Genomic DNA, 13,739 nt, shown 5'->3' on the forward strand with positions numbered 1-13,739 from the left:
CGCGAAATTTTTATCAGAGACCAATTTTGCAAAGTTTCTGGTCAAAATTTTCGACTTTTCATTAGGAGAATATGATATGCAAAGAGGTGGCACCAGAAATTTTTGGAATTTCTAAAATTATTATGTAAATGACATCAAGTTCCTTTTAATTGTCGAATTTTTTAAATAAGTGGAATACTTACCTACATCCTTGCTTTTCCTTTTTGTGGATTTTTTAATAGTTCTCTTATTTCTAATTTGTGATATTAATTAGTATAAAAATGTAGAAGTATTTTTAATATCTAAAATTAATATATTGTATGGGATTGTGGAAGGATGATGGTAATGTGAAATATAATATAAAACTAAATATTTATAGAACATAAAATTTATTAATAAAAAGTATATACATATAATTATATTATTCTATAAAATTTACAATTTTGCTTTTTATTTTATATAAAAATAAAATGTATCATCTATAAAATACAATTTTTCATTAAAAATGATGAATTTTATTTCAGGTGAATATAATAAGTATAAAAAAATACTATTGATGCTTACGTTTTTATTTTTAACATAACTTCCTTCCTAGTTGTGAAGAGTGGACTTGCGTTTGCTATACAATAGCCTGGGTCGTTTTTTTAATGCTTCTGTCTAAAATTTGTGATTTTGTATAAAAGAATATAATTTGATAGGAAGTCATTCGAGAAATTTTTCAAGGAATTTTGGCACTTCTTGAAAATGACATCAAATTTTTCGTTTACCTTGGAGTACATTGAAATGAAATTTTTGTCCGATTTTTGGATTTTCTATAAAAAGAATGTAATCAGATGTGCATTGAATTTTTATGAAAAATTGAAAAATATAGATTTTTTTTTTTATGAATTTTTGTATACTTACCTTATGTAATCGCCATCTTATTTTTGTGTATAATTTTTCTTAATTCTACATACTTATCTTTTCTATAATTACTTTTCACAAAAAAAGTTGCTTCTTTTTTTATAGAAAATACTATGCTATAAAGCATATTTTTAATATCTTTATAAGAAACAAGATATTCCAAGTAATAAAGTTAATGTAATTCACTCTGTATAAAACAAATTTTGAATGATTATAGTTATAATAACAGCGATGAATCTCGCATTTGCCATCTATTTATTTTCCCATCGTATATATCTGCAAAAAAAAAAAATCATTAAAGACTCTATTCAAATTTATAAAGAAATATATATTATTTTTTCAAACTCACCTTTTTATGTATCGGCTACTCTCCACTCTACTGCCTTTGATACCGACTCTTATGAGCGCACACTCATACAATATAATCAAAATTCCAACCAGCAAAAAATATTTTGCGAATAACTCGAAAACTATAGCCAATCGTGACTTATATTCAAAGGAAATAATTGTTTTTTAAAATATCTTTAACAATATATTTCAAGCTCATTATTAAGATCAATGAGAAAGAACAAAGCAAAAAACGTTTTTTTTTTTTCTTTCCCATAAAACGTTTAACTCGAAATAAAAAGAAATCCCGAACAAAAAAGTTTCGTTTCACGCTTCGAAGAAGGAAAGTGTAATTGCTTTCGATTATTTTTCCAGTTCATAAATCACAATCATATTTCGCTCACGAATCGAAGTAAACCTCGTTACCAACTATAAACTTCCGCATGCGGCTTTTGATGTAACGTGGCGATGTGTACACGCCAATGGAGGTCTACAAGTGAAATCATTCGTTGGATCGAGTTTTATTAATGGATGGGCGGCGATCTCGATCGGCAAACCTATGACAACCCCGTCAACCTCTGAAAGATTAATGTCGCTTGTGCATTGCGTGAGATGTGTTCCCTCTCTTCCCTCTCCCTCCCCTCCATTTTTCTCCACCCCCCCCCCTTCGTCTCGTTTCCTTTTTATGCTTGGAACCAGGTCGGTGCCGCCACATTTTTGCATATAAAACCGCAATTAATGATAATGGAAATTGTTTCCTCGGCAAACCCGCATAACGCATAATCGTTATAAGCCTGGCTTAATCTCACCGTTCGGTGTTTCAATAAAGAACACGCAGAACCAGGGGATAAGGATACTTTACTATCGCCGCAAATTTCTGTATATTCGAACGAGGATGGTGTAAGCATGACGAAGATAAGGAATCAGGCGATTGTTAAATGATGATACTTAACGAAACAGAGAGATTTCATTTCCTCTGTTTTCTAATCGATTTTTTTTTTTCTTTTTGGATGGTTTTAATTGGTCTTCTACTTATGGAAGAATTATCGCGGAGATAATCACTTTATTCAGAACTTTTCCGCCTCGTTTGATTCATTTTTAAGCGAGGAGCCGATAAAGGATACTTGACAGAGAGAAATTAATTAATTGCCATTCAACTCTGTTGAAATTAACAGAAGATTCCTCGATTAATTTTTCTTCTTATCTTAATTTTTAATTTCTATTCTTGACAGACGAATTAATCACCGTTCGATTCCACCGTTGGAATTAATAATCGTTCGTGATATAATATTAAAAATCAACGGCAATATCTCGTGAAGGCCATTGAAAATTTAACAATAATTCTTTTGCTCGATCTTCGTTTTAATAGAACTCTCTAAATCCCTTGACTTTACGAATCCGCGTTATTCGCCGGCTCACCACTCGACACAGAAAAAGGATCAACCATTGATCACTAATTTACAGAATTCACCAAATACTCTTTCCTTTCCAAACACAGAATATTTGCTTATTATTTCAAGTGTAAAATTCGTAAAAATTATAAAACAATTATTAAACGTCTCTCAACTAATACTATAAATCGCAATGTTTGTAAGATTATTATTGGAAGAATTCAAGTAATTCAAGTTCCATATTAAGATACATTGGTTAGTACTTACGTAGATACAGGGATGAGCGTGGAGGTTCGTAAGAACGCGGCTTAAATTCGCATGACCGTCTCTTTCTTCCTTTTCCACCCCCTTTAAATACAATCGCTTCCGTTTTGCATTAGCTTATTTTGTATTCACCTAATTTACATGTCCAACGGCAGCGATAAAATTGGTTAACGCTGTTCCAACGCTGTGAGCGAGCGCCACCTAATTTAAGCTTCAGTGTAAGCAGTTAAGCTCCGTGGCCGATTTCATAATATACGTTGCTACGATTTAATAGCGTGGAGGGGATGGCCGCGCCCTTATAAACCTGCCCGAAGCCTGCAAAAAGCTTTGACGACGTGATTTTAATCCAATTTTACGACTGCCCGATCGTTATCTCTCGAACTCTGCCCCCCGGAGAGATTGTCCGTCGATCGTTCCGCCCTCGGACGACGGATTGATTTCACCTTTCATTGAATTCGTAAAGCGCGTTTTTAAAAATCAAGCTTGGAGGGGAAAAAAGAGAGAAATAAAAAGAATGAAAAAAGGAAAGAGAAGGGGGGGGAGGAGGAGGAGGAGAGAGGGGACGATTGTTTTCCTCGTGTTTGCTGACAGAGAAAAATTGGTGAGAAGAGAAATGATAAAAATGGAGAATGAAGGGGAAATGTTGTAAAAAATTGTTTTCCTCGAATTTGTTTGCGGAACAATTGATAAGAAGAGAAACACAAAGGAGGGGAATAAAAAGGGAAATATTGTAAAAAATTGTTTCCCCTCGTCTCTACGAATTTGTCTACGAGAAAATTGGTAAGAAGAGAAATGAGAAAAATTGAGAACGGAAGAGAAATGTCGTCGTAAAGGGTTAAATTTTCTTTGAATTTCTATTATAAAATGAAATTGATGAGAAGAAAAGAGAAGAGAGAGAAACAGGTAACGAAAGGAAAGCATTGTATAAGATATTTTTCTTTTCCTCCAACTTACTTACTCGTAGAATAGTTTTGACTAGACTAACTCTTCGATAAATTTGGTGTCATTTATATAATATCTAATGTCTAATGTATCGATAGAAAAAAAAAAAAAAAAACGATAACGACGAAATACATTCTATAAAATTTTAAAAGAAATTCTACATTTTCTATCCTCACTTGAAGTACACGCGATTTTTCGTTCTTTTTTTTTCTTTTTTTTCAATAGTCAATCAAATATCCTATGCTGCACCATATTCACGACTACGTCAATCGATGATAATAGTCAGTGTCTCGTGAATCTTTACATTTTTTTTTTCCAGGTCACGAATCTCGTATCCTAGATAGACATTTGGAACGCGGATTCTTATAATATGTCCGTCGAATATTGATCTACCGCAGTGAAGCTATATAAAGCTTTTCTCTCGATCTGTATTTTTTTTTTTTTTTCCCAAGATAACGAGATTTTCCCATTGACCCGAACTTTCTTTTGTAAAACGAAATTAGCGTGGTACAGGGAAAAGTACTCTCTTCCTCGTTTTTTCTTTCTCTCTCTTTCCGTTCTTATTTTTTTCTCTTTCAACGTGTATCATCGTTTTCGAAATCACGCGTGTCGTCATTCATCGTCGATCTGAGCTTTTATCTCAAAATGGAAATCCTATGACGATATCCTTGACATCCGTCGCACGACAAAGCTTTTCGAATGCGGTTAAAACCAAGGTTAAAATCCCTGTACATAAAATTGCGATGTAATTTCGTAACGAATCTGTTGGGAGAGAAAAAAAAAAGAGAAAAAAGGAAAAAAAGAAAAAAAGGAAAATATTTTCAAAAAGCTTCCAACCTCTTCCGCGCTATTTCGCCCTCATCTCGTCTCGTCGCATCGAGGCGAGAGGTATGGGCCGATGCTTATCCAATTTAGCCTCAAGCGTGGAGCGCCGATAACTTTTAGCTCGCGAAAGGAAAGAAGAGAGAGAGAGAGAGAGAGAAATTCCGTAAGGAAAGCCTGGGCAAGTTTCTGCCGAGCAGCCATGGCCAGTAACGTGTCCAACAGCTTAATCTTCGACTAATCCTCGCTCCCTCTACTCGACGCCTGCGAGGAATTAGAGGTAATCCGAAACACGAGTTTAATGGCCAACTCCTCGTACAATCACAAACTGAATGTTTATAGGCGTTCCTCGGGGGCTGATTGCATAAACAAAATTTGCAACTCTGCTTGATCGATGTGCTTCTTCTTTTTCGACGAGTTCGACGAACGAATATGAATATTGGACGAGAAGAATTTTTGTTTAGGAAACGTACGAATGGTATATGTTACGATTCAACTGATTATCCTGTGTCGGAAATGTTAGAGGTAATAATTTAAAACAAACATCTCTACAAGCGGATCCTATTTGAAAATAGTTACTATTTCGTTCGATGTGTAAATTAATGCGCAAATAATGTATATTTAATATTTACATTCAATAAAATATTTGTTTTCCAATTGTAACTGTATTGATTAACTGTATTTTCCGTTCCCTTTTTTTTTTATACGCGACACATTATAGAATTATAATATTAATCGTAACGTCGAGTCAAAAATTGTTTTCTGTATGAAATCTTTTGAATAAAATATTTAAAATGGCATAACCTACCAGACAATATTTATTTCTACACATCCGTTCTACTTTTCTATATATCGAACATCCCGAAGATACAATACAATTTTCGATAATCCACTTATCGTTTAATTTAATCTTGTTCGATCGACGCGATAAAGATGCGACGAAGGAAAAAAAAAAAAGAAAAATCGTTTCGAATCGGGCGAATAATCTTCCAAATCTCATTCGGGTTAAAATAAAGTCGGACCATTTAAATTTAATCCTTCGATTCGATAATTACGTCGATCCAGTCAATCCACAATTACTCTACACTTCCCTTTCTCGTCGCGATCCATCTTCGATTCGAATTCAATGGAATGAAAATCGAAGAGAACTCGCGCTATTGCGTGCAAGAAGCGTAGAACGTGCGTATGACTGGAAACGTCGAAACGTGATATATAAATAGAGAAGGGGTTCGAAACTTTCCCCGCCCCTCTTCCTGTTCGAACTTTATCGCGTCGTTTCGATACGAGATACCGGTGGTCGAGGGGTGAACGTTGATTGGAATGGGGTCGAAAAGGGCTACGATTGATCGTGGCCATCTCGTCGGAAAATCTACTTTCGCCGCGTCGATAACAAAACGACTCCCTCCCTGCCTCTCTTCGTACCCGCCTGGATTCTTCTAGGTAAATGTCTGTTCGCAAGTTTTTGGCCGATTGGAAAACTTATGGAGAAGGGGGAGCAACTTCTTCGAACTGTCATTAGTTGGCAAGGTATGCCAACGTCTGTGTGTAGCTGCGGTGTGGGCAGGTTTTTCATTCAATCTCGTCTGCCTGCCTGCCTGCCCCTTTTTTTTTAACAAACGTGTTGTTGACAACCGGGTGGAGGATCGCGAGTTAGAGGAGAGGGAGAACGGGGCACCAGCGTAATTGGAAGTTGCCCCCCCCCCTCCCTCTCCAAGGTAACATTCCTTTAAATTCTCGCCCATTTTCGGGAGAAACTTCGGGGAAACGATCTCACGTTTGTTCCTACGCTCGATTAAATCGATGGCTTTCGTACCGATCGAGCAAAGAAGGAACTCGTGAAAGTAATTGGTTCTACATAGGGTGCTACAACTTGGAACCGATTTAATTTCTTCGTTCGTCACAAGTATAGAACTCGCTCGAGTATACGTAAAAAAATGTGTATTTCTTTCGTCAAAATTTACGAAAACGTATTTCTCACTCGGAAACGAAACGAAATTTTCGATTTTCAATTTGGATCCTCCCTCATCGATGTGTTGATCGATCGGTCGGGATTAACCGCGGAGAGATTCGATCTCCTCCCGCGAGCAATCGAATTTCTGAAACGATAATTGTCTCCAAACGTACACGTAATCTGGCGCCTGAGGGCCCGCGGAATCTCCTTGATTCGATTTCCCGTCGTAGCGGATACCAGCTTCCGGCGAAATACCCCTGGCGCCACGACGCTCCACGTAGCGGAGGATCCAACCCAATAAGATCGTCGGCCCACCTGGCCACTCTCCCCTCTCCTCCTCCCCTCCTCCCCCTCGATCCCAAAGGCATCGGTCAAATTCGATTTTCCTTTTACATCGTACCGAACCATTCGGAATAGCGATCAGTTCTAGTGCCGAGGGAGGACCTTATTCAGGAAGTTCGCGTTGGCTACTATAGGGCCGGCCAGTCAACTAGTCAACCTAGGGGGAGGGGGAAGGAAGGTAGGGGAGGGAGGGGGGCGAAGTGGTAAACTAGATACGGGTACAGATAGGAAGGGAATAGAAGCAGAACGAGGTCACCTAGCCAATCCCCTTTGCAAGGAGCACCAATCTCCCTGCCGTAATGTTCGCGTGTGCATATCCTCCAAACTGGCGAGGAGAATTCGTTCTCTCTGTCTCTCTTCCTCTGTTTTTTTTCCCTAGATTTTGTTCCCTTGAATCAGTTCACATAAAGGTTCTAGTCTTTTGTCAGACTCGAGTATTTTCTGATTTATTTTCATATAGTCTTGTTTTATATCGATATACTTGGGAAAAAGTTAATTTAATAGTTAATTGTTTGTATTTAAATTCATATTTGCATTACATCTTATGTTCGTTTCACTCACGATAATTTAACAAGTCGCAGCAATTTCTAATTCTGTCTTACTTACTTTCTTCTAATCCTTTAATCCATACTTAGATTATTACTTTGAAGTCAATAAGTTAAAATTCAATCATCTTCGATTCGATAACTCTCCAATTTGGATAATCTAATTTCCATCCGTTTTTACCTGATTCGAGAAGATGCATATCATTCGAGAAAGAGAATACCTGGTGGAAAAAACATCTACGAATCTCGGGAAGGAATCAGCGACGAGTCGAATCCAGATTGGCAAGTCCAGATTGCATAATATCGCATCGACCGCGAATCCTCGTCGTGTCGAGGAACTTTTGCGCTCTCCATCGCACCCGACATCCGACGCAAGAGTTCACCACCGACTCCGCCGCGCCTTGTCGCGAAAATTTATCGGATGCGCCGTTTATTTTCACTATCCGAAACTGGGTGAGTGAAATTGGGCCGAGTTTCTCGTTTCCCTATGCACACTTCTTTGCCCAGAGAAAATAAATAGATCGATTCGTTACGCGAATACAACTTGCCTTCCATCCAATTTACCCTTTCTATAGCGAGCTCGACAATCTGTGTATCCCACACCCTGCATCACAACTCTGGTTCGTTCGTTTGCGACGGATCCAGCTGATAACGAAATAATTGCTGGTTTGCATAACTCGGTGGACACGTCGTGTGAAACAAGCCTAATTATGAAAAATGCACATTTGAACGCGCACGTCGAAACGTAGTGCCACGTGTGATGACCGCGCACGAGATTGGATACACACGTGGCCGCTAATGAACTAATTACAAGCGCGCACGCCTGGAATCGGCGCATACCTGGTAAGACCTGGCCGCCTCTTGTCACGTGCGTGTCGTCTACGACGCAGCCGAGTTTAATTTCAGAGGCGGTGATGAGGCCCGTGAATATCAAAGGAAAGGACGAGGCCAACCGCGCGATATTAATATGCAATCGAAGCCCTCTTCCGTGTAAGCCGGTTATGGCGGAGCATCGCTTAATTTGATGTTCATTCGATTAATCCGCCGTGGCCTGCCGGTAGAAATAACAATGGTTCGAGGTCCCGTTCCGGAACTGTGCTGCTCCTGGGCTGCCAATTTGCAAAAGCGTTATACTTGGATCGATAATTTGACAGAGAATATTTAAATTTTCTTTCAGGCGTCGAGTTATTTATTTATTGAAACGAGTTGAGTTGTTTTACGACGTACTGTTTGATCGTTGTTTGACGATGGTGTGAATTTCTGGTGACATTTGGCGGCTACGTCGTTGGTTAAGGGAGTTGAGTTTGGGGATTTGCTAGGCGAGAAGACGTTGGAGTTGGAATGTTTAGAGTTAGTGTTTAATCTTCTTAGCGGTGACAAATATTGTTTCACTGGTTACAAATGGTACATTAGTTGAATTACCAATTCAGACACGTGTAATGTATCCTCTATATTTTTCTCTACATCTCACGTTCTCGTGTAAATTTGATAATTAAGAGATGTTGCTTTTCTGTCTTTAAAAATCTTAATCCTTAAAATCATCGTTTCCGTTCGAATTGACATAAATAATTAATCAAGAACGTTTAGAAATCGCTTTGATCGATTCGCAGATTAAAAATCCACGAAACGCGAGAAAAGAACGCGAGGAGAAATATCTACAAATAGAGATACTTGCATTCATTTTTAAACTCTGCTCGTTAGGCCACGTGTTAAGAACTTGGCGTTCGATCGAGATTAATATTAAATAACCGCCGTGACTTTTTCACCACGCCGATGAAAGCGCACCGTTTTTCAATCTATTTATTCAAAGAGCTCGTCCTTTCACAGATGGTAGCACGATTCCCTCAACCGTAACTTTTATCACGAGACAAAGAGGCTTGGCTACGTTTCGCCTGTTGACTCTGATCGCCGATAACCCTGTACAAACCTCGTTCAAGGTATCTCTTACGGTCCACCTACGGATTCGGCCGTAATACACATTCGCGGGAAGCCACGACTCTCGAGGCTTAGGCCACTGTGAACGTGACACGTAAAAATATCATGTAGGGTACACCGATACGTCACGCGATCAGATAAAAGGAAAAGGGGAGCTGACTTCGTCGTTCGTCGTCCCCTCCTCCCATTCAGATACAATCTCGACTCGCGGTGGCTCGCTTTATTTTTGCACCCGGCCATTTTGATGACTCAACTGCTAGACGGACATTCCTTGGGAACGTTCGGTGCATCCAACGTGTTCAGTTTTCTGCTACGGATTCTCGAGATCGAGATCAGAGAGTGGTGCTAGCACCCTGAGCTCTTTCTTCTAAATCCTGCTTAGAGTGTATACGTGAAGGAGATCGGACCGGGCGACAACGAAATTCTGAAATCTTCATCTGCATAATGTAGACTTTCGAGGGGATCGGTGAATGGATGGATGGATGGATGGATGGTTCACATCTCAGAATAGAATTCTTTACAAATTGTTCCGATTCGTCTTCGTACTACGATGAAAGTACGCCCCTTTGAGCTACGATTCTTTTCTTTCTTTCTGTTTTCTTTTTTTTTTTTCTTTTTTTTAATATATATTTTATTTTAATTAGATCTTAAAAGTCTTCGGATTGGAAATTAGTACTATTCGATCGTTAGATGCGAGAATGATGGACCAACCTACTTAAATCGTTTAATTAATAACGTAAAATAATCGTGAATAAATCGTAAAAATAACGTGTTTAAATTATTACGATTGTATTGTAGCACCAACAAAAGAGCTTTAATCCTCCCTCCATTTGAGATAAATTAAATTAAATTTTTCTCGCTGGAATAATGAACGTCAACGCGTTTCCATTCCCCGCGACGTGTAATTACTCTTTGGACAAAGCAATCCTATTTCGCGCGTCTTGCGAATCACTCGCTCATCCAGGTAAATTCCACGGTGAGAACCGGTCCGCCAACGTTTCCCTTCAACTTCGTATCCCCGCCAATATTTGCGCGCCACGCGTCAATTATTTACGCGTACACAGAACACGAATATTCATCGTTCGCCGTGCAATCCGTTAATATCGACGAATCTCGAAACGCCACGGCAAAACGTAAACCGTGTAATTATTTCGAAAGTTCGTGATTGTTTTACGACGGCCGCCTCGGGTTTCACGAGTCTCTCTCTCTCTCTCGTTTATACGCGCGAAGGCGTAAACGAAGAGAAACGATCAATTATTCGATTTCTCGATTCCCGTTACTGATCCTTAAACGAAAGAGGAAAGAGAGATCGCTGAGAAGAGGGATTAAAACGCTCGACAGTCTTTTGTAGGATAACAGTTAAGTCTAGAGACTGTATATACATAAATTTTGTTTGGGCTAAGTTAATTTTCGTATCGTGTTCGGATTCTTTGGAAGCAGAAGTTGAAGTTTCGAAAGATCGTAGTGTTTTTTTTTTCTATTCTCGATAACCTGACAAACTTTAGGGAAGATACGATTAATTTCTGCCTTCTATTTTCATAAACAATCGAACCGTCATTCTTAATCCCATTATTCTATTGTTTTTAAAATCTTCAAATCCTTTTGTCAATCATTCTTCGCACAATTAAATGTTAAACTATTTTCAAGCAATGCTACTCAAAATCTCACCTCGTCACAGACAAATCTCTCTGTAAAGTTAGAACAGTTGTAAAAAACTTTTTGACCCAACCGCGTTCTTCCGCTCGAATCATTTAGAATTATTCGTTCGTGGCTTGCCTCGATTAATTCCCTATTCTTTGCGTAACGAATAGTACGATCCTTACCTTCAGTCAACAGGTTACCATAACTCTACGTGTCCATTAGAAAATAGCTGCATATCAATGACGACCAAAACCCTTCTTCTTCTTGCTTCCGTGCCCTGTTTCCGTTTCATAAATTGCACGGAGGCCAGCACAGAAGAAAACGCAACAAACGCTCGCGTATTATCTCTTCCCTCCTGGTTAAAAACCGCGGTACCAACCGAACGGACGGCTCTATCGTGGCCCTCGATCTATCTCCGAGTTAATTAACAGGCGAAATAAAGAACTGGGTCGGCCTGTCCTACCTAGCCGCGGAATCCACGGCTAGAACGAACACTGATAACGAGTCTTTGAGTCTTTTCCCCGGCCTATGTTAATACCTTCACCCCTCACTAACGATTCCTCCAAACTGCCCACGACTTTCCCACTTACGCTCTCGTTAGCCGGCCGTGAAATTCCTCGCGCTTTCCCTTCTGCTCCCCTCCCACCCCGTAATGCCGGTTAATTAACGTTAATTGCGACGTGTAATGAATCGCGCTCGTATTTCCACGATTCCCTACTCGTGGTTCCTGCGTATCGTGGCTGGCCCTCGCTGTTTAATCCCTTTTCCGCGGATAATTCGAATCGATTGTGTTGGGGTTGAAACTTCGAACAAATAAGAAATAGGATAATGCGTTTTTGAATTTAAGTTTTATTTTTCGGTGAGGAAGTTTGAAACGATTACGAAATTTAGGGACGCGTTCGTTCCTTCATTTTGGGATGGGATTTGGAATAAAAGTTTTGAGGACGAGTTTGAAAGGGTTGAAGGGTTGAAAATTTAAATCCCGTTTTCTTTTTTGAAGACACTTGTCTGCAAAATTTCACTCGAATCGAATTACATTTCCAAACAAGAGTCTATCTTTATCGTGAAGCGTTCGTGAAACGGAAAATAGAAGCAACGATTTTAAATGCTAATGTATAAAGGAAAAAAAAAAAAAAAAAAGAAAAAGAAAAAAAGAAAAATCGAGAATCAGTCGGAACGATTAAATTTAAAATGAAATACACACAGATGTTAGGTTAGGTCGATCGATTATCGGATTTTCGATCATGTTTTTGCAAAAACTCGGTGACTCGGCGGATAGAATTACGCGAGACAGTTTCGAAATTGCCGGTAATTTTGCAGACATGGCGAAATTAAATAAATAAATTCAATCGTGATGTATATACAAGCGTCGGGATGCGGATTAATTATTTAAGGTGGATGGTATATAGGGAGCTGCTCAATTTCGCGAAGAACCGCGATAAATAATTCTCCCGCTCTCTGGCTAGCAGCAGCATGCTGCGCCGCTCAATTTTTCTCATAAATCCATCAAACGATTCCTCGGGCGAGCACTTCGCGCCACCGAGGAATTATCTTTCACGCCGGAAGTCGTATAAATCAAACAACCTACCGTGATCTTGAGGTCCCGGGGGTCGCACGTATCGTATCGCCTGCTGAAACGTAAAACGGTGTGCGTCTTGTTCTCGTAACCCAGTAGAAGGCAGTAGTCTTGGCTCGAGTCCATCTGGGGATCCTTGCTCGAATTCTTCACGTGTCGGTCCTGGAAACGGTAATAACGTTTCGTTAAACTTCCGCCCGATCGAATGGTAAGAACGACGTTGTATCTACAAAGGAGAATAAAATCAAATATCTCGATCGTATTTCCCCAATCCCTTTTAACCTTTACACGGCTCGTTCCATATTTTGTATCGATTCATCCAAGCTAGCTTCAAATGTCGTTCGCAATTTTATAAATTACACAATCGTGTTGCAACCGTAATTCCGATACGTCAACCTTATATTTCGATATTTCGAATTAACGAATGCGATATGGATAAATAAAAAGATAAAATTTTCTATCATCGAAAAATAGATAGAACGATTTCTTTCCAAATTCCTAAAACCGAGTTTCGAAAGTTTTCAAGATTCTCGCGCGAGAGGAATAAATTTTAACGAAACAGCACAAAAGAATCACCGATTCTCTTTCTCGTTTCGCACGTTTCTCACTCCATCCACCAGGTTCGAACCTGTCATTAATAACATGGAATCGCCGTCTTATTCCGTTTCTTGCCCCGGGTCCTATTCCCGGGCGCAGAAAGATATCAAAGCTTCCGAACGAGGCAAGGGACACCCCCTCCTGGCCACCGAGGCGAAATCCACAGAGAAACAGGAGGAACGAAACTATTCGTCGCGCCCTCTTTTTCACCGATCGCCACTTTTTCCCCCTTTTTTCCTTTTTTTTACGTCGAAAGCGGCGCGCACAAACCGAGCGAACCAACACCAGCCGAGAGTTAGTTAGTCCATCGAGCCCGTGCCAGGGCCCATGCCACGAAGACAAGTTTTTCTGCGCGAATTCCTGGTCGTCGCCGCCTCGATATAATTATCCGCGGTTCGCCGTGGTCGCGACGCCTTCCATACCCATTGTTCCCCGCCGAACCACTACAGTTGCCCACTTTTTTCCATACCCGTTTCGGCGAGCTTTATTAGAATTTAATTTACCAGCGACGCGGAGCGACCGAG

General features: G+C 39.7%; 1 protein-coding gene and 1 long non-coding RNA gene across 3 annotated transcripts in view; both read right to left on the bottom strand.

Moving 5' to 3' along the window:
* Positions 1–349: 349 nt before the first annotated feature.
* Positions 350–6,320, bottom strand: LOC147657041 (uncharacterized). Its single transcript, XR_015293203.1, has 2 exons — positions 1,232–6,320; positions 350–1,158 (listed from the first exon to the last, which is right to left on the bottom strand). It is a non-coding gene; the product is annotated as an uncharacterized LOC147657041 (long non-coding RNA).
* A 5,551-nt stretch (positions 6,321–11,871) lies between these two features.
* Positions 11,872–13,739, bottom strand: part of LOC147657042 (MOXD1 homolog 2-like) — a 129,260-nt gene continuing 127,392 nt past the window's right edge. For both annotated transcript variants that reach the window (XM_086911684.1, XM_086911685.1), the window contains exon 3: positions 11,872–12,780. In XM_086911684.1, the coding sequence (XP_086767810.1) occupies positions 12,538–12,780 (243 nt within the window). In that variant the 3' untranslated portion in view covers positions 11,872–12,537. The remainder of the gene's footprint in view (positions 12,781–13,739) is intronic.

The sequence above is a fragment of the Apis florea genome, unplaced genomic scaffold (genome assembly GCF_048593485.1).
Source record: "Apis florea isolate Af1SG1 unplaced genomic scaffold, ASM4859348v1 contig_3326_pilon, whole genome shotgun sequence".
Classification (NCBI taxonomy): domain Eukaryota; kingdom Metazoa; phylum Arthropoda; class Insecta; order Hymenoptera; family Apidae; genus Apis; species Apis florea.